The sequence below is a fragment of the Aptenodytes forsteri genome, unplaced genomic scaffold (genome assembly GCF_000699145.1).
Source record: "Aptenodytes forsteri isolate BGI_AS27 unplaced genomic scaffold, ASM69914v1 Scaffold56, whole genome shotgun sequence".
In the NCBI taxonomy this organism is placed as follows: domain Eukaryota; kingdom Metazoa; phylum Chordata; class Aves; order Sphenisciformes; family Spheniscidae; genus Aptenodytes; species Aptenodytes forsteri.
This window is the reverse complement of record NW_008796213.1, coordinates 705798-730904: the sequence shown is the minus strand read 5'-3', so window position 1 is coordinate 730904 and position 25107 is coordinate 705798. Positions and strand designations below refer to the sequence as shown.

At 44.8% G+C, this 25107-nt stretch overlaps 1 protein-coding gene across 1 annotated transcript in view; it reads left to right on the top strand.

Moving 5' to 3' along the window:
- TMTC1 (transmembrane and tetratricopeptide repeat containing 1) overlaps positions 1-25107 on the top strand; it is a 187494-nt gene that overhangs the window by 145649 nt on the left and 16738 nt on the right. Inside the window, exons 11-12 of the mRNA XM_009288397.1 lie at positions 4267-4380; positions 20540-20683. Coding sequence (XP_009286672.1) covers positions 4267-4380; positions 20540-20683 — 258 coding nt within the window. The remainder of the gene's footprint in view (positions 1-4266; positions 4381-20539; positions 20684-25107) is intronic.

The following is a 25107-nucleotide window of genomic DNA, read 5'->3' as shown; positions in this document are numbered from 1 at the left end:
AATCAACCTTCTTGGTATTCTCTGTTTGTTTTGAATTTTTTTTTTTTTTTTTTTTTTAAGAAGTATGTGCTGAGAGAATCTTTACTCCTATTCCTAGTTCTTCATTATTCTTTCTCCAGGTTCTCTTTTAATTAATTACTGCTTTTTCCCTCCTCTTACCTTTTTTCCCTTCACCTCTACTTTCCATTCCTCCATTTGCTTGGATATGTTTCTTCAGGGTCGATCTGTCTCAATTCCCTTGGCTGAGACCTGTTCTGTTACACACGCTTTCTCTGCGCTGGTCCAGGAGATGTTGGTGTACTCAGCATGTTATCAGTTTGTGCTTGGACCCCATTTTGTCCTGTTCTCAAGGCTTACCCCGCTTTGACATTGTGCAGCAGCACTGTTGCCATCTCTGGGCCATCCCGACTCTCAGTCTCCAGCCCAGGGGCCAAGTTTTCTGGATGCAGAAATCCTGCCGGGTCCTGGCTGAAAAGAGCAGTGTGGGGGAGGATGCTGCTGTCTGAGGAAATGATGCATCTCCACTTAGGTGCACAAGCATATGTGCAAGGACTGAATGAGAAGCAAATGAACCAGAAGTATAAGAAGTGGCCAAATATATAGAGATCTAGATATTTGAGGCATGTTGTTCCAACAGATCTCTAGAAGCCGCAAACAGTTTGTCTTACTGTATTGGCAGGTGGGCAGGGAGGGCTTATTTGTTAAATATTTGATGAACTACCCTATAGAACGAATGCACAGGCCAGGAGGCCAGGCTCCAACCGTGGTCAGTGTTAATGTCTGAAGCCAGGGAGAGGGAGGTGAGGGCTGTGGGCTAGCCTCTGCATCCGCTGTACCGACCTTTTTAAGGTTTGTCAAGCTGCCACGTTTTCCTGTTGCTCCTGGAAAGCATCTGCATGCACTGCCCACGTTTGTGACAGTGCCTGGAAACGCAGTTGTTAGCAGGAAAGGAACTGTATGAAAGTGGCACTTTCTTTGTCAGCAGTTTTCCCTCCCAAGCCAGGTCTGCTGACTTCAGTAATTTGCAAAAACCAACCCAGCCCCAAAGGTGGCATTTGCTGCTGCTGTTAGTTCTGAAACCTAGCTCAGCTGAGGAGAGCAAGTCCTATTGCATTTTGTGCATCTTCTGTAGAATAGCTTAATATGGCCCAACATTGATAGCTGTGAAAATCAGTACAAGGGTAGGAGGGCAAGGAAAGCAGTTGTTTGTGTCATCCAGAGAATAATTTGCTGTAGAGAACCTTTATTGATGATAATGATTCCTGCAGCAGAGGAGACCCCATTGGTCTCCCAGGGCTCCGGCTGAGGCAGGAGTGGCCTCATTTCCTTGTAAACTGAGCACTTTTCATGTGGAAATCACAGAAAATCAATGAAGCCTCTGCCCTGCACCCAGTCACTTTGCAGAGCAGAACATGCACTTAGGAAAACAACAGAGGGGATCACAGGAGACTTTTCCCAACTGAAGTGGGACTTGGGTAATGCTGGTATTTGAGGTTGGAAAATACCAGTAGTATTTTATTTCTCTGATTTACAGCTAATAGGCTTTTGCCTTTCCGTGGAGAGGAAGTGTTACGTAAAAGGGTTTGCCTATTGTTTATTTTCCATTTATGTCGCTTACTGCTGTTGTAGAAGTCAAAAGGGAAGGAAATCCTCTGGAGAAGTGATGTCCGATCTCGGTGGGCTTGTTTCTGGCTGGAGCCAGATCGGTGCCATAGGTTTTCGGAAGGGCACGTGTGTGCTGGGCTGGGGAAGAGGGAAATAGGAGAGTTTGGAAAAGCATGTTGGAAAATTAGATTGAAATTGTGAGAGACTGGGGGCTTGTGGGAAGCAGAAATGGAAAAACATTGTGTTCTGCTTTGTTATTTATACTCCACCCTTTCCTGCTTGGCTTTCATTATGGACATTATTGTTGCCTCTGTCAATGAGCAAACAGTGTTCTCGGCTGGTCAAGAATCAATTAGCAGGAGTGTTTGCCTAAACTCTCCTAAAAATATCCCCTCCGCATCTAGCGCTGTGTTTGCTACTACCTCCCACTGCGCAGAGACACCAAGCAGCCTCAGTCATTGCTACGTGCATTTGCAAAATGAAACACCGCCCTCCCCGCCCGTGCAAGGAGAATAAATAGGTCAGGGAGCGCAAGCAGTGTGATGCAGAAGAGAGCATCATAAGAACCCAAACCGATTTCTCTCTTTCCTATGTCACCCCCACCCCAGCAGAAGCACGCAGATGAAAGAAGCTTTATTAGTGACGTTTTAATAAATGGGACCAGCAGGATTAATAATTCTACTTAAAGGGAAACAGTCCAGAATTAAAATATTTAAACGTATGCATCTTACTGTAAAAACTGTATCTCATTAGAACTGAAGTACCTGTGCATATGTAATGCACTCCTCACCGTTAACTCAGTTTGCTCTGTTTCAGCAGGGACTGTAGCAGAGCCAGCAACTCATTGCACATAGCTCTGAGATAGCAGCAGTTTTGAGTGCCTGTCCATGTCTCCGCCTGTAACGCTGGCGCTGATGTAATGAAACCCTCTCTGTATAAGAATTAATATTCCAGTAATGCCCAGAGGTTGTAAGTGTGTAGTTAATAGCTCCCAAGGCCAATGGAAATTAACACAGCCATAGCAGTCACACATTACTTGTTCCTGGTGCAGTATATCTTTGTGAAAACTAATATAGAAAATCATTCTCTTAAGAATAGCATCAATTAACTGATTTAATTCAGCGATTAGTCACAAAATGTCTTATTCCTGTAGTGCTCCCAGTAAGTAATTTGGAAATACCTGATGATTAGGAAGCCAAATGCAAGGTGTATTTTTAATTTCAGTAGGCAAACCGTGGCTGTGTTGTGCTGAACTCTGTAAGGCAGCCGTGGGCGAAGCTTTGGAAGCTCACAAGTAGGCATTAGTGATGCTTGACACCACTGGCTGCACATAACCAAAAAGGTGTTGTATTTACCACTATGATTCTCCAGCACCGTTTTACAATGAAATCCCCAACAAAGGGTTTCTGCAGCTGTGGGTGCGTTCTCCCCATGGGAGAGGGGGTACATCCTACTGTAGGGTCTGTGTGTGACCCCACCTCGTCATGATCCATTTCCATGCCCACCAAAGTTAAACGGGAGAGACAGACAAGGCAAAGCAACAAGACTTGGGAAATTCCTAATCCCTGCTTTTCCAACCTGAGATGATGGGGGGAGAAAAGACAGCAGCTGGCAGGGATCTGCTTGTGAGCAAGAAACAACGCTTTGTCTGCTTTTACATGAACAGATTCATCCATCCTTATTTCCCATTACCTTAGAGAGCCCCTGTTTATGTGCTGGAAAGGATTCCCCCGTTAAATGGAGTACCGACTTCTCTGGATTCTTGCAGGGAAATGTTTCCATGGCGTATGCACTTCTGTGATTTCTTTCTCTCTTTAACCTTGACATGGCATTTCCTCTAGCTGTGCAAGGTGTACCTTGCTTTCTATGCTCTCAATTAAGTAAATAAGCATATGCTTGCTCTTCTCCTTTTGTCTTTGTGCCCTCATTATTAATTCCAAATGTTGAATCCACTCTACATATCAGGGGAGATGAAGGGGAGGGATGGGGTGGCTGTGCAGCCACATGTCCACAGTCATATGTTATAACGTGAGAGCGTACAACTTGCCAGCTAAGGGTGAGAGTCCCATTAGCCCTCACCTCCTGGCCATACTCTGCTCAGTGCTAAGCGGTGCATACATGCTGGCTGGATACTCAGAGTATGCTATGTGTCCCCTCTAGCGGTTGATGCGTATGGAAAAGGTACCTTCTTTCTGGTACCTCCAGCCGACAGATTTAAATCAAGATTTTCATAAGGTGCTTCGTGACACTCAAGTTTAAGCAGGGAGCCTGTTATGGCTATATTATAGAAAGTACTACATACTTTCCCCTCTAAATATTAGCCTTTTTAGGGTCTTTCAATTTAATAATTCAGATTTTGAAATATGACAGCGTCTGGCCACAGGGAGCGTTGGTGCTAGAAGTGCCCACGGTGACAGTGGCCAGGACAAGTTGAATTGCTGCTATATATTTATGTCCACCTGGGGCACGTGGTGTGCCAGTGCGTGGGGCAAGCTTGGGGTTGTAATATGAGTTATGTTGGCACGAATGTGCAGGAGGTGACAGGGTGCTCAAAATCCAAGCAAACTTTTCAGAAAAAGGGACCGTGAGAAGAAGGTGGACCTTGGGGAAGGTGGGGTAACCTGGCCACTAACACTGTCCTGCTTCTGTTCCTCTTCACAGCTCAGGAGTGAAGACCCTGCCCCACAACGCCAAGGTGCACTACAACTACGCCAATTTTCTGAAAGACCAGGGCCGTAACGTTGAGGCAATCTACCACTACAAAACTGCTCTCAAGTAAGTCCCTTGAGGGCCTGGTGGGGCTCTGGCTGTGCGGTGCAGCCTGCCGTTAGCCCAGCCCTTCCCTGCCGGGCATGGGGAAAGTTGCCTGCTCTTCACCCCCGGCTCCTGGGGGCAGCTCGGCTTTCGGAGGCTGGGAAAGTTCCCTGGCTCAGTGTTTGCGTGTCATTAAATGAGGTGGCCTGGCTTCCCTCCAAGCTCCGTGTCTGTGTATATGTGTGTGCGTGTGTGCGCACACTTCAATATATGAGATAGAAATGTTACCATAGCTACACATTGAGCAATGAGGTGTCATTTACTCGGCTGAATGTATGCTGGTAAGCAGGAGGTAGTTGTCATAAATGCATTTTCAGGTTCCTGGGCCATTTATCTTAGTAAATTGTTAATGGTGCATGCCTGGAAAATGCCAGTGCTGTAGCCATCTGAAGTGCAGTAATAATAATAGTACTTACTACTTGTATTGAGGCTTCTGTCCACAGAGCTTTGCATGAACACTAAACTAATTGATCCTGAAAATGCTCCTGTGCAGTAACAGGGTAAATATCATTACTGTGGTTCTGTACAGGGGGAAGTGGAAGCAGGAAGGTGAATTGCCTTGCTCATAGATACATGGTAAATCTGGGCCCAGGGTTGGGCTGTAATATGGGACATCTCCTGTGGTATCTCTGAAGGACCCTCCCAACCACATGCGGATGGGGTCACTCCTTGCGAGCAGCATCCCTCCGCTCACTGCTCCTGCCGGTGCTGTTAGTGCAGCTCAGCTGGGGCCTCAGCTGCTCCCCGCTGCCCGGGCAGCGCTCAGTGCAGCAAACAGGTCACCCCAGTTCCCAAAACCTCTCCCCTCTGGTCCTTGGGGGCTTGGGAGAAGGGACAAGCCCCTCAGGGGAATGAGTGCAGGGAAAAGGGGGCGGGGTGGCAAGGGAAAGCAAACTTGGACGGTGCGGATAATGTCTTTGGGAATAAAAGCATACGTGGGAAGGACAGACAAGGTGAGGAGGGGCTCTGCAAGGGCAGAGCTCAGCTCCATAGGGCACGTCAGGGGGTGCAAGAAATGTTCTTTCCTGACATGTGGTGTGGCAGGAAACTCCAGAAATTACATCTGTGTTTTGTCTTCTGGCCAGCTGACAGGGTTATACCAATGGCCCTCCGAGGGCTCCCAATCCACCCAGGTTAAGCTGGGAGGACAGGAGTTCATTGTCACTGAGGAGGGCCTGAACCCGGGTGAAAGTGATTTTTAGCTTTTTTGAGCAGCATCCTGTTCTGTTTTACCATGCTGGGCATTTAGAAAGTCATTTAGAAAAACCCCCATCCTATGTTTTAATGTTTCCAGGAATGGAAAATCCAGCACAACCATCAATAAATTGTACTGAAGGTTAATTATCTTGGCTGTTGAAAATGTCCTCCTTTATTTTTAGTCTGATTTGTTTAACGTCAGCTTCCAGTCATTGGATTTGTTTACACATTTGAATGCCATGGTGAAGGTCCCTTTACCAAAAGTCTGTTTTCCATAGAGTGATCAACTCCTTCCTTAACCTGCTGCTTGATACAACCCACTGATGTAGCTGCTGGTGTTTTCAGTGTTATGCGAATTTTTGCAGTCCTCCAGTCGTTCCTGTAGCTAGTTTCTGAACTTTCTCCAACTTACCAGAAAAGCCCATTGCAAGTTAAAAAGAAGAGGGACTGACAAAAATTATCCAAGCCCTGCAGTGAACGTGCTAGTGCAGAGAGTAACATAACTGCTCGTACTGACATTGCCTCTGCTTGTGTAAATGGGATTTGCTGACAAAAGATATTGCTCTTCTCTAACTCAGCAGCACCCATTTATTATAATGCTGTGTTCTGCTCTGCAGTATTTCAATTATGAAAGAGTATGTTTTGAGAACTGATTGCAAACATTTCCTCAACTTTATTAGATAGCACGGTTTGTGCTGATGGTATTGTTTATAGAGCATCCAAAGCCTTGTTGGGGCTTGGAGCCACACAGAACCAACCGCACTCTTCTCTAGGTGCTCAGTGTCTCAGTGGCACTGGTGCTAGTGCTCCACTTGCTTCAGGAATTTCAGGATTAGCTGGCACTTTTGGAAAGCAAGCCTCTGTCCCCACCTTGCACGTTCGCTATCTGACCCGGCAGTGCAGACCAGGAGCTGGGAGTCTCCTGCTGTCTCCATCACTGGGATTACTTGGTCCCACCACCTCATATCTCTGCACTTACGCTTTCCTTATTTTTATCCCTTCTTCCCACCTCTTCCCTCTTTATCTTTATCTTTATCCCTCTTCCCGCCTGTGTAATAAGCAATAAAACCGTGTAAGTAAAAAGCGTAGTGTGTTCTCCTGTTGAGAATTACATTCCATGTTTTCCCCTCAGACATACCCCTTCTGAAATGCCTGGCGGTTGTGTGTAGGCCTTGCAGCCTCCGCTAGGTGCCTACGCATGATGGCTGTGTTGAAGCAGTAGAGAAGGTGATGAATGTGGGACAGGCAACACGATGCTGGCTATAGTGCAAGGCCCTAGATGGGTATCACAGATAAGAACAGATTTCATGTCCAAGCTATTTACCCATCCTCACAGACTCCAGCTTTGCAATCACTGCTCTGATTGTAGACCAATTACTCTACAATTAGAGAGAAGGAAGTAGTAGCTGTAATATCCTGACCAGATTTTGATGGTTCAGCGTGTTTTTGGCCACTGGCCTGACCTGAAAATGGAAGAACAGCTGGGAGGCTGAAGCACCACTTACTCTGTGAATTTCCTCATCAGGGAGCAGGCAGACCAGCAGCTCAGGTGCTAACACAACAAGCTTCCCCAATTTCCCCCAGGTACCCCTCACCCAGGTGTCTGCTCTCTGGGTGAGTCTGGGTGGATCCATAGTCCCCAGATTACAGAAAACGCAAGCTACTCAAGAGGCTTCACAATCCAGCGGCAGCACTGTCAGAAGTACAGGAGATAAAAATATCATATCTGCCTAGTGTGCAGTGAGTAGATCAATAAGGGAATTAATAAGGAAATGGAGTCAATAAGGACACGGGCTGCTGCCACTGCCACCTGGGAGCTCCTGGGAGGTAGGAGAGGGAGAGCAGCATCGCCCCGTACCGGCTCTGTCTGAGACACGTGGGTGATGGCTCATCCATCATTCCAGCTCCCTTCTAAAAGCTTGTGCCAAATTACAATGTAGGTCTGCTTGGTCTCCGGTGAATTAGTTTAACTGTTTGCTAAACAAAAGTGATCTTGTCAGTCCACACTTGGCTGCTTGAACCGCTCGCAATTACCATTCCACCAACGTAACGATGCGTTTCCACGCGCTGCTTCTCTGCCAGAAGTGGCAGTTGCCATGTAGCTATTTAGCAAAGCAACCCATTGCTCCTGTGAAGTAGGCAGGTGATGTTGTAGCTATAGCTGTGGGAAAGGATGTTGAAGTGCATGCAGGTTACATAGTCAAATGATAGCAATTGAGACTAAATCCTGGGAAAGTTGATCCCATTCCTACTTTCAAAGGCAGGCAGGATCCTCTGCTGGCACGTGTATCTCTGTTAATTTCAGGGCAGATAAATGGTGGAGGAGAAGAATGTGTTTTCTCTGACAGTGAAACTGCAGGGCAGGTTTCCAAGGCAAACTTGGCAATTGATCCTGTCAGCCACCTGTTGATGTCCTTGCAGGTGGCCTGTCAAAAAACTCATTCCTCACCCCAGCCCAGGGGCCGGTGACACAACACCTTGACTTAGGCTTAGGTAATTAGTGTGATCTAATCATGCTGTCCAAGAGCGGGGGAAATGAAAACTGAAATGAAATGCAAAAATGGAGAACAACATTTGAATTGGAGAGGGGGAGAATGAAAAGAAAAAAAAGTTCTGTGTACGTAGGAAAAGTTCCTGCTGTACGTTGGGTTCCTAAAAAGGGAATGGAAGCAGAGCCCTTCGGACATGCAAGATGAGTTACCCGTAAAGCAAATCTGACGAACAGCTGGCATTTTGCAGTTGCAGCAGTGGGTTATAAACCTTTCAGCTTGCCTTCAGTAAAACAAGAAAAACACACTGCTGGATTAGACTGCTTCGCTGGTTTGCCTGACATATGGTAGTGACCCCAGGAGATACTTGTTTGGTTTTTTTCCTGCAAAAAGTAAAGGCCAGAAATACTCCGTCTGAGATGTGAGTTGACCGTGGCTACTCTGAAAGCTGGCCTTAACATTCTTGCTGCTGCTTCTGCTGCAGATTTGTGGCTGTTGCTAGGAATTTCAGAGACCCCCTGCTGCTGGAGATCAAACAGTGCTGGTCTTACCTGAAATAAAACTTGTCTCGCCACTCTCATGTTTGTGAGCGTGAATATGAAGTCGTGCAACCTCACGCAAATATGAAGAACAACTCCGGTGTGCTAATGAAGACATTTTTGCTGTTATTGATAGTTACCAAGCTTTTGCGCTGCTTCTCCCCAGCCTTGTTTGCTTGACGTTGCTGTTGAGACTGTTTTATCGCTCCTCAGGAGCGCACATGAGCTGACATGCAGAGAGAGAAAAACAGCAGAGCCTTAAAACCCATTTGATGAACGTTTGTTATATCTTTAATAACCCTTTTAACAATGGAGGGGGAAAAAAATTCGCCTTACCTGCTACAGTTGCACTCATTCAAAATTTTAATTCCCAAAGCAGCTCAGTCTTACCCTCTCTATCTCCGTGTTTGTTGCCAGGGCCGTGCTTCCCATGGATGGCAGATCGATGTGAGCAACAGCAGGTGGGGCTGAAGGAGGTTGCTGGGTTTCTTGCTGGAATTGCATGAATAAATGTGCTAATAATAATTCTGTGCTATTCAAGCTATATTTCTGTGTCCAGCAAAAGGTCAACATCTAAAATTTCATGTTTGCACTTTTGGGCATAAAAACATATAGATTTGCCCTTAATTAAAAAATGTCAGTAGAGTATTGTGTTTAAGTTAATAGTAGGGGAGAGTTATCTTTGTGTAAAGGCAGACACTGTGACCATCAAATGATACAAAATGGTTGAATTGGAACTGCATTATTTCTTCATAACTGATTTTTGCCGGATGAAAGTCACAAAAATGAACAGGGATTGGGGCACTAAAAAAGGAAAAGTGCGGGAAAGAAAGAACTACAGACAGTAAGGCCAGGAGAGAGAGACTCAGATTGACACTGAATCATCAGGCACCCTGGGGCAACCCGGAGCTGCTCTCTGGGGTGCTGCTCTTCCCCAAGGGAGGCATGGGCAAGTGGGTGAACTGAATCTTAGCATCAGTGGAATATCTGATAATATAGAGTCCTGCAGGAGGTATCCACCATATATGTAATACTGTGAGTTTATGCACATAAATGCACCAGTGTGTGTATGTGAGAGTGCACATACGTTTGCAGTATGCCTGTGTGTGTGTACGTGTCCATCAACAGGTTCATAGCCACAAGCTCCCCTTGGACTTTCCCTGCCAAACACTGCTGACCAAACAGAGTGGGAAGGGGACCAGTCTGCCATGCAGAAATCTCCATTCTCCCTTGTGGCATCCTCCAGAGAAGGGAGCCTCTGCGCAGCAAGCAGGAACCCTTGGGCTGGCTTTCTTTGTGGCTCAGCCAACTGCTCTGGTGCTCAGCCTTGAGAGAGAGAGGAGAGAGTGGGCCAGGAGGCAGATGAACCAGTATGAAAACACTTGGTGCTGCGACATGTGTGGTCTGGCTCTTGCAGAGTTTGCAAATAATACGGCTTAGAGCATTGCTCGCAGCATGGAAACTGGGAATACTGGTTTGTGGCATCAGGAAGTGTCATGAGATCATGCTTATGTATACTTGGTACCTGAATGCAAGCTAGGTGGGGGAGGGAGGAGGAGGAGGAAGCAGTATGGGTACCATATCCATATCCCTCACTGAGGAAATCAAATTGGTGCATAACATCACTGGAATAGGTAGAAAAAGAGAAAGCGGGGCTGCTCTTCCTCCTCACTCCACTTTAGAAATAAAGCCCTAATGCTGTAAGGGGGACTCAGGTTTCTTGCTAAGCTTTCCCACACACCTACCTGCTGGGTTTTTATATATCTTAAATCAACAGTATCTGGGGTTCTTTAAACTCGGTTAAATTGCACTCTCCATGCAGTAAAAAAATTGTGTTCGTACAGCCCTTTATGTGTGTGTGTGTCTGCGTGTGTGCCTTGAAAATGCCTCTCAGCATGGACTGCAGGTGGCCTTGGATACCATCTGTGATTTATTTCTGGAAAGAATTAAAATACCAGCACCATTTGTTAGCCTGTTTTTACAGTGAGTCAAAAATGTGCAGCACTGCTTTGCTGTGACTGCCAGGGCTGCATTTGCTCCCGAAACCGTGAGTGCCTTTCTGACACTTAATGTTACTTAGGTCAGGCCCTTGGAGCAAGCCCTCTGGTTAGGCATTTGATGAAACATCTTCATAGAGACTCCACGTATTACCCTGTGTTAGTGGATGTTACAGACTTGAGGCAGATCACGTCCAAGCAGTCGGAAACATCTTTGCGCGGTGTTCTTCTGAATCGCACTTAGACAATAGGCTTTTGGGGTAGCTGGTGCTCTCGTGTATATATATGCCTGAAGCTAGACAAAATTGTTGAGTGATTTAATAGTAATTGATGGCGGAAAAGGCTGCTTGATAATTTGAATCAGAGCCTTAATGGCCTTTACAACACAGTGCATGGGATGATGGCCAAATTACTTCAGCCAGTGTAATTTATTTTTGAACCTGTTCTCTATAAAGCACTAATCCCTGCCTGTTTCGGGGTGTACTCCATCTCTGCTCAGTATTTCTGCTTTTTATTGATCAAATACCAATCAATCAAGGCATGGGCTTTTATTTACTGAAAACCAAACTGGTGTAAGTGCAACCATGAGCCCTGATGCAGAGGCAATACATGTGCAGTGTAACTGCATTGACAGTGTTGGAAGCTGGATGTTCCTGCTGGGATGGGCAGATGTATGTATAGCTCACACCTGGACACTGGTATTTACAGGCAGCATCCCTTCCTAGAGCGTGGCTTCTGTCATGGGTGCTGGTCCTTCTACACTGTCCTTCAGGGACTTGCTGGCTTTTCAAACGCATCTTCGTGGAGAAGAGCCCTCATAGCTATGAGAACAACTGCTCTATAGCCTTCCTCAGACACTGCGTCATTGCTCTGACTACTTACGTATCAGGGACTGATGGTATTTACAGGCAGCATCCCTTCCTAGAGCGTGGCTTCTGTCATGGGTGCTGGTCCTTCTACACTGTCCTTCAGGGACTTGCTGGCTTTTCAAACGCATCTTCGTGGAGAAGAGCCCTCATAGCTATGAGAACAACTGCTCTATAGCCTTCCTCAGACACTGCGTCATTGCTCTGACTACTTACGTATCAAGGACTGATGCTAAAAATCTGGGGAATGGAAAATGCTTCCCTAATGAAGCTACAAAGCTGTTGTCTTACTGGGACAAGAGGTCTACTTCATTTTTTACGTGGGCTATGCAGAGAGAAACTTATGGTTGTATTTTGCAGATGTTCGAGTCTACTTTTCACTTTTGGCTAACGAGAACCTCAAATCCAAAGGTTAATTATTCATTGTTCCCACAGCCATTTCTTTTCCCCTAGCCTGCCATCCTTGTCTATGAAAACTTTGTGTGACTATTTTTTCTCAAAGAATGACCAGGTAGCGCTGATTATTGTTGTGCTAAATCATAAGAGACTTGCCTTCACTGGTGTCCTTACCAAGGGGCAGCAGAAAAATTGGTTCCCAGCACGTGTCTGTCAAGGATAACCTTGAGACTTTCTGTGAAGGCTTGGCAGGAGGAGTTGCAGCACTCTGCTCATCCCCAGACATTTGAACGGCCCCTTCGAGCAATTTGGGCGGTGCTGGAATGGGGCTGCTCTGATTTACATCGAAGACGAAGGCAACCCCCAGACGTGTCAGAGACAGCCGTGATCACGGGTGGCAGTATGGGGCTGTACAGTTTCCTCCGGCACCTGTGAACCCTGGGAGATGACAGGCGTGATTTCACCCCATCTGCTTAGGCGAGATATATGTTGTTATTTCATCCCCTCATGTAACGGTTTGGTTGAAGAACTCACCCGATGGTCTCCCTGTTTGCTGTGGTGTCCCTGTAGTTTCTGTGGGCTCTGTGGAGGCGCCTGCACTGTTCGCACTGTCTGTAAGTCAGGCGTGTCATGAATAATTAGTCCTTTGTTGGGCTTGAGTGGTTTCTGGGATTTTCAGGACTTACATGGATCCTGCATAAATTCTTTATGTGAGAGCATAAGCAGGCAGCCCACTTTGATAACCTCATGTTGCCTCGGCATTGCAGGGAACGTATGAATTTAGCAGGAAAGCTTTTATTTATTTATATTTAGCTGTGACATTGTTTGGCTTAAAATCCTCTTTTTTTTTCCCCTCAACTCTAACTCTTAAGCTTCTACCCCTGCCCAAGTTTGAAAATTTAATGGAAATTCATAAATTGTAATATTGTTTAATGTGCTACAGGTTTGTTTTTTAAATTGCATGCTTCTGGATGTTTTTTTTTTTTTCTTAATGGATGCCAGGCTCAAAGAATTCATGGGGCTTTTGTCAATTTACAGATTAAATCTGTTCAGCTTCTCTTTTTTTCACATTTCTGTCCTGGAAGAGGTTTCCCTCGATATTAGGGTACAGCACGGCTGCTGTCCCCTCTGCTCTGCCCATCAGCCTTGGAGGGCTCGCTGATGGCAGGGCGCCTGTGGGCTGCTGTTCCTGCTGGCTGGGCTGCCGGCGGGGGGGAGAAGCTGTACAGCCAGGACCTTCTTTCCTTCCACCGATCCCTGGCTGCGATTCAGCACTTACTATTTATACCAAATCGGCCTCTGGAGATCCCAGCTGAGATCAAGATCCTGCTGTGCTGGCCACTGACCATAGCTGGAGATTGTCATCACCACAGAGGGCTTGTGCTGTGAGCAGAGAGGCGATACTATGAGGAAGTGAAGTTTTATTATTGTCACTTTAGGGACGGGGCATGGAGACCCTGAGAGACAGACTTGTCCCAGGCCACATGGGAAACGTGGCAGAGATGAGCACCGTCTCTCAGTGTCCATGTTGTAGGTGCTCAGTGCCGAAACGTGGGTGACTTCTGCCCACTGGAAGGTAGAAGACATTTGAGGTGGGTTGGGGCACCCAAGGCATCTGCAGGGGATCCCCCCCACCCTTCAGCAGCAGCAGGGGGAGGACACCCTGGGTGGGTGTCTGAAATAGCCGTAGGCACTGGTGATCAGGCACCCCCTCTGCTGACTTCTTGAGCAGGACCTCCATCGGGACCTGAGCTGGTCTGTGTAACACTAGTGAGGACCCTAGCAGGACCCGCAGAACCGCTTGGAGATGCTCTGAGAGCCTGTAGCACCATGCTGGGGTGGGATCGCTCCCTGCCTTATTCCTAGCATTGCGTCAGGCGCTGAGCTGGACCACCTCATAGCTGAGTACGTGGAAATGGGCGTGATGTAATACCCAACACCAGGCCATGCTGTGTACAGCCAGGAGTCTGACTGCTTTGTCACGCTTTCACTGAAGAAGATTATGCCTGAGGCTTTCAAAGGAACTTAAAAGTGTTAGATCTCTCACTTGCCTGACTTTCAACAGGATTTCCAGTTTTGTTTTTTTTTTTAAATATAAAAGATCCCAGCCTGCCACAATCCTTCTGCCAAGCCGAAGGGTGTTACCTTTGAGGAAATATTGATGTGACTACTAAAACGCTTCAAGAGAAAACCAGCTGCTGCTTAATATTGCAGGATCATCTCTTCCTCTATAAAAGGAATTCAAATGCTGCAGATTGAAGGTCTTTTTGAGAAAGACATAGGATCTGGCTCCGTGACCTACACGTCTCCGCATCATGTAGAGCAGCTCTCAGAACAAGGTGCCACGCTACCACGAGGCCATGGCCCGAGTTGTTGCCAGTGCAGGATTGTTCGCCGTAGGATGACTGGTCCCGGAATTACATCAAGTTTTAATTCAACCTGACATAAAGCTTTATTGAGAACTTACGTAAATACATGAAAATGAGTGTGATGTAATACTAAAATTGGAAAATTGGCTTGAAATAGTATACCGGAGTAAATATAAAATGGGCAGTATAAAAATTTGGCACAGATGAAACATTATTCACATAACATTCTTATTTTTGTTGGCAAAATGATGCCAATAAAATATTACAGTATGTGTTGGAATGGGGCAAAACCTGTCTTAAAAACAAGTTGCCATGCTGCCAGCAAGTAATTGGGTTTGGGTAATTAAGGCCTGACTCTGCATGCTTAATCTGGCTGAAGCGAGCCTCATGGATGCTGAGTGTTGCAGTAGGGTCGTGCAGGCACCGGGAGAGCCGAGAGCGGGTAGCAGGGTGGCATCCTGAGGTACGGAGGACCGGTGAGAGGAGGTCTGTCCCAGGGCTCTTCAGCCCCTCTTCTCCTCTTACCACGAGAGAGGTAACACAACCTGTTTTCTCATGGCAGCACAGCAGTGGTAATTAATCACAGCTGCTTCAAAGGTGGAGCATTCCCCGTGAGTGCTAAGTTTAAACGCATTCTTTAATCAAAAGATGTATTAACAGAAAACAGGCACGCTAGATCTCCAGCTGAATCAGTTGCTGATTTTTCTCTCTAGCAGAAATGAATACGTTTGGAGCCCCTTCAAATATGGTGCAAGATGATGCGGGCAGGTTTTTCCTTTCTGCTGCTGCTGCTGCTGTGGCATGGCCATTAGGTTTATCATGGCCAGTGTTGCTTACAGCTTTTATAATGGCTTTAAGGACTCATGTTTGAAGTCACTGGGAACACACTTTCAACAGGCTTATCGTCGATGCTTGGAGGGCGGTGAGGGGCTGGGCACTGGGCTGGGGTGTCAGGGAGAGTCACCCCGGTGCGCGACACCTCAGGGCTGTCCCAGCTCTGAGAGGTGGCTCTGGACTGCTTTCAATAACCCCTTTTATCATGTGGTGGCTGCAGGGGGCTGCCTGGACCCCTGAAAGCCAGCGTTGCAGCCTTTTCCGTGCTGTTCGTGGTAGTTTCCCATGCTAATTGCACATTAGCCTGGCCCCATCCCCTGTTGCTCTCTGCCCCCGCACAGCGATGGCTGTGCAAAACCCACATAATGCTCTTAAGAGTGAGTGGGGAGTTGTCACGTTAATGTCTTTTGCCCCCTGAATACCTCTGGCGCTAGGCTAAGGGCTGTTTAAAGGCAGGGCGGCAAGCAGAGCTTGCCAGTTGTTTAAGTGGTCTGTCTCAATCTGAATTAAAAGAATTAAAATTCTTGGTGGATTATAGGTTGTAGCCATGACAACAAATTCCCTCCCTTTCTCTTTTTTTTGGAAATTGTCTTGTAGTTCAGTTATGTTGCCAAACAAAACCTCTCAATTTTTTTTTAAAAACGAATGTTTCAGGTGATAACAGCATTAAAATAAAAAGCAAAATAAATGGTCATCAGCGTTTTGATGACTGTATATGTTTTATGCCTGGTATCTTCTTGTGAAACTGGAAATCTCTTGACTGTGCAAGTCAATGAGGCTTTTGTTCAGTGGTATTAGAGGGAATTTTGCTAGCCTAAAAGAAGTGGGGATAATTACTAACAGGAGTTCTTGTGCAGTGTATACCTGTAATAGTTAAAGGGAAAGCTGCTTAAATTTATGCTGACAATTGCAGATACAGCACTGGAGGAATCATTTGAATTATTCATTCTGCAACAAGGAAACATTCCACTTGTCTTCTCTTTAGAAATGAAATCCCAGTGTGATTTAAAATATACTTTTATGGGTTGGTTTCTTTTTTTTAAAGTAATTTTGCCATTTCAAGACTTCTATTATAGTTACCTGTGAACGTAGGTTTTAAAAGAAAACTATTCTGATTTCTAAAAGAAAGGAGAAATTGATTTTTTTTACATGAACTGCTTCTTGTAGAATAAGTTTAATGAAATTCAGCTTTCTTTCATAAATAATGCAGCACTTGCATTTGATTAGGTGAAGCCTAGAGGAATTTCTACCTAATCAGATGCATAGCAAGAAGGATATTGCCTGCAGACTGTTACCATTATCAATGGTGGTGGCAAGGAAAATACAGCTCCGTGTGTGTCCAGATAGAAAGCTTTGTTTCTTAAGAGAAGTTGCAAAACAAGGTATATATGTTCCAACAACTGATTCCTTGCATCTCAGAGTGTCCCGGCTATTTGTAAAACAAGGTCTGGGTTCCGAGTATTATCGTTATTGTGGCATGAAGAGGCTTCAGGTTAACTGGAGACCTCCTTGTCCTGCTAATGTGTTTCTGACCCTTCCAAGAAATAAATACACGTGGGGAAGAGACAATCTTTGCATCAGAGAGCTTACTTTCAAAATAAGCAAGGTAGACATTGGGAATCATTGGGAACAATTCCAAAAGTCTTGAAAAACAGCACAAACCTCCCGATAACATAAAAATGGAAAAAGAATGTACGTGTGCCACCGTTCATTAAAATAATAGATCACAGACAGCAAAAAGCAAACCAGTTTGCAAATGGTGTATCTGCAAGTTTTGCAGAAACATTTTGAGAGTTCTTGAGTAAATGTTCCTTTAATTAGTCACCTGTGGTCAAGTTTTATGATGCTCTGTAAATCCAGCCACAAGACTTTGTTCTACTCTGGTTCATCCCCAGGAAGCTGTTATTAACAGCGGTGGCTGTGCACGAACAGAGGGTAGTTTGAGTAAGGCCATTAGTCCTTCAGTCATCATCCATATTAATAAATAAAAAAGGGCCTGGGCCCCATTCTCTGTCTCTGAGGCCAACTGGCATAAATTGACCTGCAAGCATTCAGTAAGTGCTTGTGTCCTCCGAGAGACAGTGGCTGAGCCCAAGCTGGCTTTTGGGACCAGACCCCTGGTCTGGGCTCAGCCCTGGACCACTCCTGGGAACTATTTGAAGGTGCTATAAAACGGTGAGGGATCATGTTAACAGTATGACGGTGTGGATGGTCATGGGCTCAGGCTCTGGCTCTGGTTACTTTATTAGAGGTGATGCTCTCTGAGGGCTTGGTTATGCTCTGGGCCGAACTCAGTTGAGTGACATTTGCTGTACCACCATAATGAAGTAATATTCCAAATAAAAGCATAAAGAACTGAACCCTAATGGCAAAGCCCAACAACACAGCCTTATCTCACTGTGCTCAGATTTTTCTCTTAATGTTTGTTCAAATATGTAAAACTGCAAATGTTGGAAGTTCTTTGGGCCAGATGCTAAGCAGCTTTAAGCTGACAATTTGTGCTAGCTGAGGTTCTGGTTTTTCACTTGCATTTCTTGGAAGGGGCGACGAGATGTAATGAATAAATGTAAAACAAGAAATAGAGCCCAGGATATATGGGAGACGTGCTTGCATCCTGTGATTTGCTGTTGAGAGGTTTTAGTGCTGAGCTCAGAAGTGTATTTATGGAGCTGCTGGTCAGAACTCTGCAATTTAAAGGTGAAATCAGTTCTCTCTTTTAATCTTGAGTTTTCATTCCTCTCCAAATTGGTGCAAGCAAATCTCCTGGGCCTAAAATGTCATGGGAGGACTAGAGGCCAAGAACAGAATTAATTTCTGAAAGTTTGAGAGCAAAACCATCAGGTTTAGGGCTGTAAAATGTTGATCTGTTTCTGACTTTCCCAAGAATTGTGTGAAATACTTTTGCCCACTCGTCACTCAAGCGACTTCATGTCAGATATTAGAGCTGTTTTTATGTGTGAGTACTGACAAAAGTAGTGTACGGCTTTTATCATAGCCAACTGGAAAAAAAGCCTCAAAAATATAACTCCCAAACGTTTTTTGGTCCAAAACAATGTCAAAATCCCATGGAAGAAATGGGAAACAAGGCTGAGCCCTCAGTCATTTGCCCTAAGGTAGATAGGACGTTCTTTCCTCAAGATCCTGGACAAGGTATCACACCGAGCTGCATCCCAAGTGCTGAAGAGCAAGCAAGCTTGGTCCTTTCCGTTGCTCCCCTACTGTTGCTGTGGAAAGCATTTCTCCCAGCCTGCTTCAGCTGGGAAGACTTAGCCTTGGTAACCAGTGGATTTTAGGGCCAAGGTCAAGACTCAACACTATACGCTCATTACCGTCTTGTCCTTTGCTGATGCTTCTGTAAGCGCAGGCAACCTCTCACATCTCGAAATGCGCAGGCTCACTGGGTAGCTTCAGTGATGGAAAGTGATGTTTCTGTGCCAACTGCGGTCTAGCCTTGGTTCTCCTACTCCTTGCTCCTCTCTGACAAGATCAGTTAGGGAACTCTTCAAAAATCAGTTGAGCAGGGAGTGCAGGTAGCGTGGGTGAATGGACACTGGGCAGTGCAGACACTTGAGACATGTATGCTGCACCTGAGGGCTTGCAGCATGAGAAGTGGTTACCTCTGAGAGATGGGATGCTTATCTGTACGTGAGGGATGTTGACAGAGTCTGCAGTCGTTAGTTACTATGAGTGGTGGTCGCTACATTTATCCTTTGTCAGTATAATAGGCGAAGTTTTAAAAAACGTATGTGGCTGCATCCTTGAACGCTCTCTCCTCGACTATGTGGCTTTGCAATTGTTGTTCGCTAGGCTTGGTGTTGGGTGGAAAAAGGATTTTGGGGCTCTTCTCTTACTTAGTTGTAGGAAGCATCCTGGGTTTGTTACTGGTGCATGTCCACTTCTCCCGCCGTTCCCTCGTGCATTCCCAGCTTCACCCCCGAGTAAGACCCTGCCAGAATCACTTATGTGCGGTGGAGCGAAAATGTGACTGATACGAATGTTGCAGCAGTGTACAAAATGCTAAATTATTCATGGTACTTAAGCACAGAAAATCCTGGGGCTGAACTGACATAATGAAAAACTCCAGGCAAAAAAAAACACCATGGAAAGTCTTAGATTAAAAACAGTTGTAAACTTTAGAGTCAGACTATATTATAGAGTCTTAATCCCTTCTTCTTCCTTTAAATGCCCCTCCTCATGCCGTACCCTGGGCTATCATAGCCAACTACTTTTAATGTCATTGTCCACATCACTTTCCCATGAACAGGGACCTAAGGCAAAGAAATGTCAGATGACTTGTCCTCATCTGAAATAGAAAATCTGCGGTGGCAGCAGAATTTGCGACGTGATCTTCTCAAACTGAAGCCTTGACCATCTTAACCCGCTTCCTCCCTGTCTTGAATGAAATGATCATCTGGAGGAGTTCAGTGGGCAAGCACCTGTGCACCATTTCATACCAGAGCATCAGACCTTCTCACACAGCTCGTCTCCCAGCTTGCCTGGGACCTCAGTGGGCTACTGTCATAGATTTATTTCTTTATCATAATGAACCTGTTTTCACCCATCTATGATACAAAGGGTCCTGGGTGCTAAATCTTGCCCTGGATCACTTTCATCTCTGGAGTTTTCTGGTGAAAGACCTACAAACCAAAATATTAATGTAGGAGCACAACTTTGAGAATTTAAGCAGCTGAATGGACCACAACGTGCTGCTTAGTTCATGGAGAATTATAACAGAGATGCACTGGGCCCAATATGTAGTGTTATAACTGAAACGGCTAGATGTAAAGAAAGATCAACAGATGAGTTAAAAGGAGAACGTAACCAAGTGGTAAAAAAATACAACTAGAAGCTTAGGGAATTCATACTGTTAAGCAGTCTGTTTCCAGATTTTTAAATCATTTTGCTTGGTCCTGAAAACATTGTTTAACAGCTGATTTCAAGTTTCCTTTTGCACTTTATTATCACTTTTATTGTGGAAAACTGATTTACAAAAAAAAAAACAAAACAGATCAATTTAAACAGTGTTGTGTTGGTTTCTGTATATGTCAAAACATATTTCCATTGGGAACATATTTTTGACAAAGCAGTTCTTGCTTGTTTGAAAAACATTTTGAATAAGGACATTCAAGCTGCTTTAGTCACTTTGCCTTTTGCTTGGAGGGTAAAATAGGCTTTTGAAGCTGTTCAGTGTTCCCTTTTGTCCTGAAGGCATACAGGAACTGTAGGAGAAGATCTGATTTGCAATCTCTTTGGGAGTTGAAAAGGTTCCTCAGGATCCCGTCAGGACCTGCAGCAAATGAAGGGAAAACAGTGTTTCCTAGCTGACATCCTTCACTTTACCGAGTGCCAAACAACAGTGGTGGCAGCATTAGTGACCTCAGCTTTATTTGTCAATTAATGAGTGTCTGTAACATGGTATTTCATTTTTCCTAGACTGTACCCTCGTCACGCAAGTGCTCTCAACAACTTGGGGACATTGACCAAAGACGTGGTGGAGGCAAAGGACTACTACAGAAGGGCCCTTCAGTTAAACCCTCAGCACAATCGAGCTCTCTTCAATCTCGGCAACCTGCTCAAGTAAGTTGAATGCAGAACTGGCACCAAGAAAATTCACGTTCTCTCTACGCTTCACCAAAGTAGTTTTTTCTGCTAACTGATGAAGGAATGGCATTATTTCTTATTGCCGGCCAAGAGTGCCGGCACAAAGGTGAAGCTTAGTTTGGATATCCTTATGCTGTCTGCCACATCACTTCAGGTGCTGTTTACAATTGTGTTTCAGCTGGAGGGAAGTCACTTGTTCCAAATCAGGCATCAAAAAATGAGGTGCCTAAACCCAACTAGTCACCTGAGACTCCGATCTCAATGGAGAGGTGTAAGCCTTTCCAGTGGAGCAAGCCATGTTGTTCAAAGACAGGCATCTGATGCAGATCTAATAAATAACACAAATCCAACAAATCCCTCTCTGCAAGTTCTCACTTCTCCTCATTAGCTGTATGGAAGGTCGATACGTAGTTTAGGCATAAGCACCTAACTCTGAGATGCTCAGAGCAGCAGAAGGTTCATCCCATTGCAGAGGGGGTGGGTCTGGATTTGAGGGGAAAGCTGGCTTACATCCCCATATGGTTACTCTGCTGAGCAAGAAAACAAGTTAATCAGCTCGTAATTTCACTCGTTGTTTAGAGTGTCAGCCTTTAGCAAGGAGAATAGCAGATGATCATAATCATGCAAATTAATTTGACTAACCATATCTAAAGACTGAACTTAAATCTACACGAGAAGCTTTGCCAGTATGATAAGATCTGCTGGGGGTGCAATTAAAAAAAAAAATGTATCTCTATTCCTGCATTACTATTTTGCACCAGCAAAACCCCCCTTGTTTTTGTGAGGCTAGCGTGTTATTTGCTGACAGAACTGCATAAACTACAGCAGTAAAAGTACATTTTTGCTGATATAAACTGCACCTATTTTGCTGTTAATAGATCTCTGGTAAATCTTTTAAAGCAGATCGGGCTTTAGTGTTGGGCTGGTTTTACAGTGGCACTGTCTCATCAAAATATGCTTGATCTCTCTGGTTCTGAAATGTTACTTTGAGTGTGATTTTATATGGCAGATATTAAGTGTATTGCTGAAGTTCTGCCTGGTCCATTTGGTGGTGGAGAAATTATCAGAATAATATTACAAGTAAACCTGATGGTTTGGGCTTAGAATATGGCAGCTGAGTAATTCTTAAATAGAAAGTAGGTAAGTGCTTTACTGGAATGCTCACAAGAAAGGAAAATGGTAAAGACAGTCTTATTACAAGAGAAATGGAAGGTCTTTGTATTATTCATCAGGTTTGGTTGATTGAAATTAATCTTAGGTGGCAATGCTGTTTAAAAATACATATTGTCCTTTTAATCCATCATGTTTGCCTTAGTTATTATACTCTGTGATTTTTTTTTTTAAATATAGAATAGTAATACAAAAGGACGTAAGCCAGAAGCAGCACCAGGATATCCCATGTCAATAATGTTTAAATCTGGCCTGTTGATGGGCTCTTATGACCCAGCAGATGGGTAGAAACTGGATTTGTTGCACTGGGAAAGCACAGATGAGACATGTGGGAAAATCTCTTAGAACTGCTGTTTGTTTTGTGTGCAATATGTCATGTTTTTCCTAATGTGATAGTTCAGATACTGTGTGTCTTGTTGGACTGTATGTGCTCTGCATCCGTCTGTGGTGCCATATATTGCAGTATGTTAAAGGTGTGTGATGCTTGTGCTAAACAAACTCGTTAAAAGAAAGTGCTCAGGTTCCACCTGCCCTTTTCCCACACCATTTGCTCCCATTTTCTAGACTTTTTTTTAGGCTTCCAAAACAACCTAGTACATCTGGACACACCAATAGTATTCATTATAATGGAAACTGGGTGTCCTCATCTCCCCATTCAGCTTTAAAAAACCTGCTAAAAATAGGTAGAGTTCATGGTGGAGGGATTAGCACATACATAAAGCAGATGCTGTGCAGGCAGATCCTATGTGAATGTCTCCCCTAAAACACTAGCCCAAACCCCTTTGCCAGGACCTTTCCTGGATCATCCATCAACTTAGCAGAGATCATCAGCCATGCTGGAGCCTGAGGTGACTTGTGAGATGACCAGACGGGAACGAGGCAGAGATTTCAAGCTGCCCCTTCCTACAGCTTTGTCTTTATTTATGTTTTCTACCTGGCTCTTCAAATTACTCTTTCATATATATGTATGTAGGGCAACCAGTATTCTGAAGACACTAAATGCTGGTATAATCTAGGTAACAAATGGAAACCTGCAGAATAATACAGGCAGATATTACTTTCTGGCTGTGCTATGAGACATTATGAAGAGTGTTTTGATTTTTAAACATATGGCAGAGGGAGGGTAAATGGTCAAGCCATAAAAACATTTTCTGTCCCCTTTGCAGAGGCTTCAGTGCATGGTGCAGATCAGGAAGAGCCAGATCTGCAACACTTAAGGCATGTCCAGTAACAGCACTACTTGTACTGAGACACGTAACGAAACCATCTGGCATGGGGAATTCCCAGTTGAATTCTGCTGAGTTCCTTATACCCACCCCTGCTCGTAGTGTAGAAATCTGATGGCGGATATTAGATTTCACCTCTTCTGGAGTACTGAGAAAGGGGAACTCCAGGATTTTGGAAGGATGGGTTTGCTATTCCCATGTGGGAATCTGCCTCTCATTATTCCCTGTAAATAAGGTCTCTATTTAAGCATCCATTGCTTGTGATTTAAGCTTGAGTAAAAATCTGTTTTGAGGACCACAGGGTGGAATTTTTAAGTTTTCTTCTGTGGAAGTCCTAGATGAAAAAGGATGTTTCCATTTTCTGTTTGCACATAATGAAGATAGCTATCTGCCAGAAGATGAATGTTCTTAGATGAATGCTTTCGTGATCCATGATCAGTGACACAGAGCAGCCTGATGCTGCTTTCTTGTGTTTTGTTTTGAAGTTTCCCATTATATAAATATTTAACTCCTCTATATAGATTCAGTTTTGTTGAGATACAGCTTGAAAAACAGATAAATATCATTCAGAATGGTATTCAGAACCTCACGAATTTATAGCCTGTGGGATATTCTGTAAAGAGACAAGAACCAAAATATTATGAACATTTGAAGTAAATATTTATCTCAGCTTTCTGTTGCAGGAAGAATGGGAGAGAACTTCTTATTTGCAGTACTGTATCTATCCATAACTAAAGCACTCCAATATTCAGTACACTATTTCTTATGAAGAAAAGCCTCATAACTCTTACGTGCTTTGAGAGTGTTATGGCTGCATTTTCAAGGGGAAGGTGAAATGCCTAGAAACAATGTCCACTGAAACCTTGCGTTTATTCAAAGGACTGATTCTCTTCTGAATGTAGAGTAACACACAAGGTGTCCTGTGCATTTGTTGCCGTGATTTAGTCCAAGTTTAGCAAACCCATCTATTCAGAGGAAGGAGGACTGTCTGCCCTCTCCGATACAGGCTTCTGGATATGTATGTATGTGAATGTGCTGACACAGCCTTGTGTAACTGTCTGAAGATGCTGAAAAACATCAGTTAGATACTACATGTATCAAGATTTAAGATCTTTCAGAGAGTGAAACATTCCTCCCTTCCATTCAAAGAAGCAAACTGAGTGATAATGTTTAGTGATACTGCATCTGGCTTTCTGGATGGTCTCTGGTTAGGATACTCTGCGTTGCATGAGGTGCTGTAGTTATTCGTCAGTATCACATACACATTGTAGCCTGTTTATAAAAAAAACCCAAACTGGCAGTGTCAAATTTACAGTAGATTAAAAAAATAACTTAGGTTGGAATGGACCTCTGGAGATCATTTGGTCAAGCTCGCTGCTCAGAGCAAGTCTAATTGGATCAGGTTGCTCAGGGCTGTGCCCAGCTGAATCTTGAACACCTCCATGGACAGAGATGCCACAATCTCTCCGTGCAACCTGTTCCAGTGTTTGACCACCCTCGTAGTGAAAAATATTTCTCCTTATATCTAATCAGAATTTCCCATGTTCCTACTTGTGTCTGTTGCCTCTTGTCCTGTCACCATGGACCTCTGAGAAGAGTTTGGCTCTGGCTTCTCTGTATCCTCCGACCAGGTAGTTGCAGGCAGCACTGAAGTCACCCCTGAGCCTTCTCTTCTCCAGGCTGCACAGACACAGTGCACTCAGCCTCTCCTCAATGCAATGGGTGCTCTAGCCCCAACCTTCTTTAGTGGCCCTCTGTTGGGCTTCCTCCAGTAAGTCCATGCCTTTCTTGCACTGGGGAGCCCAACTCTGGACAGACATTGCTCCTGATGTGGTCTCACAAGTATCATATAAAGGGGAAGGATCACTTCCCTGCACCCACCCTTGGCCGCCTTTGCCTTGTAGGGTACATTGCTGGCCCATGGTCAACTTGTCGTCCACCGGGACCCCAGTCATCCCCCAACCTGTGCTTGTGCACAGGGTTATCCCACTCCAGGCACAGGAT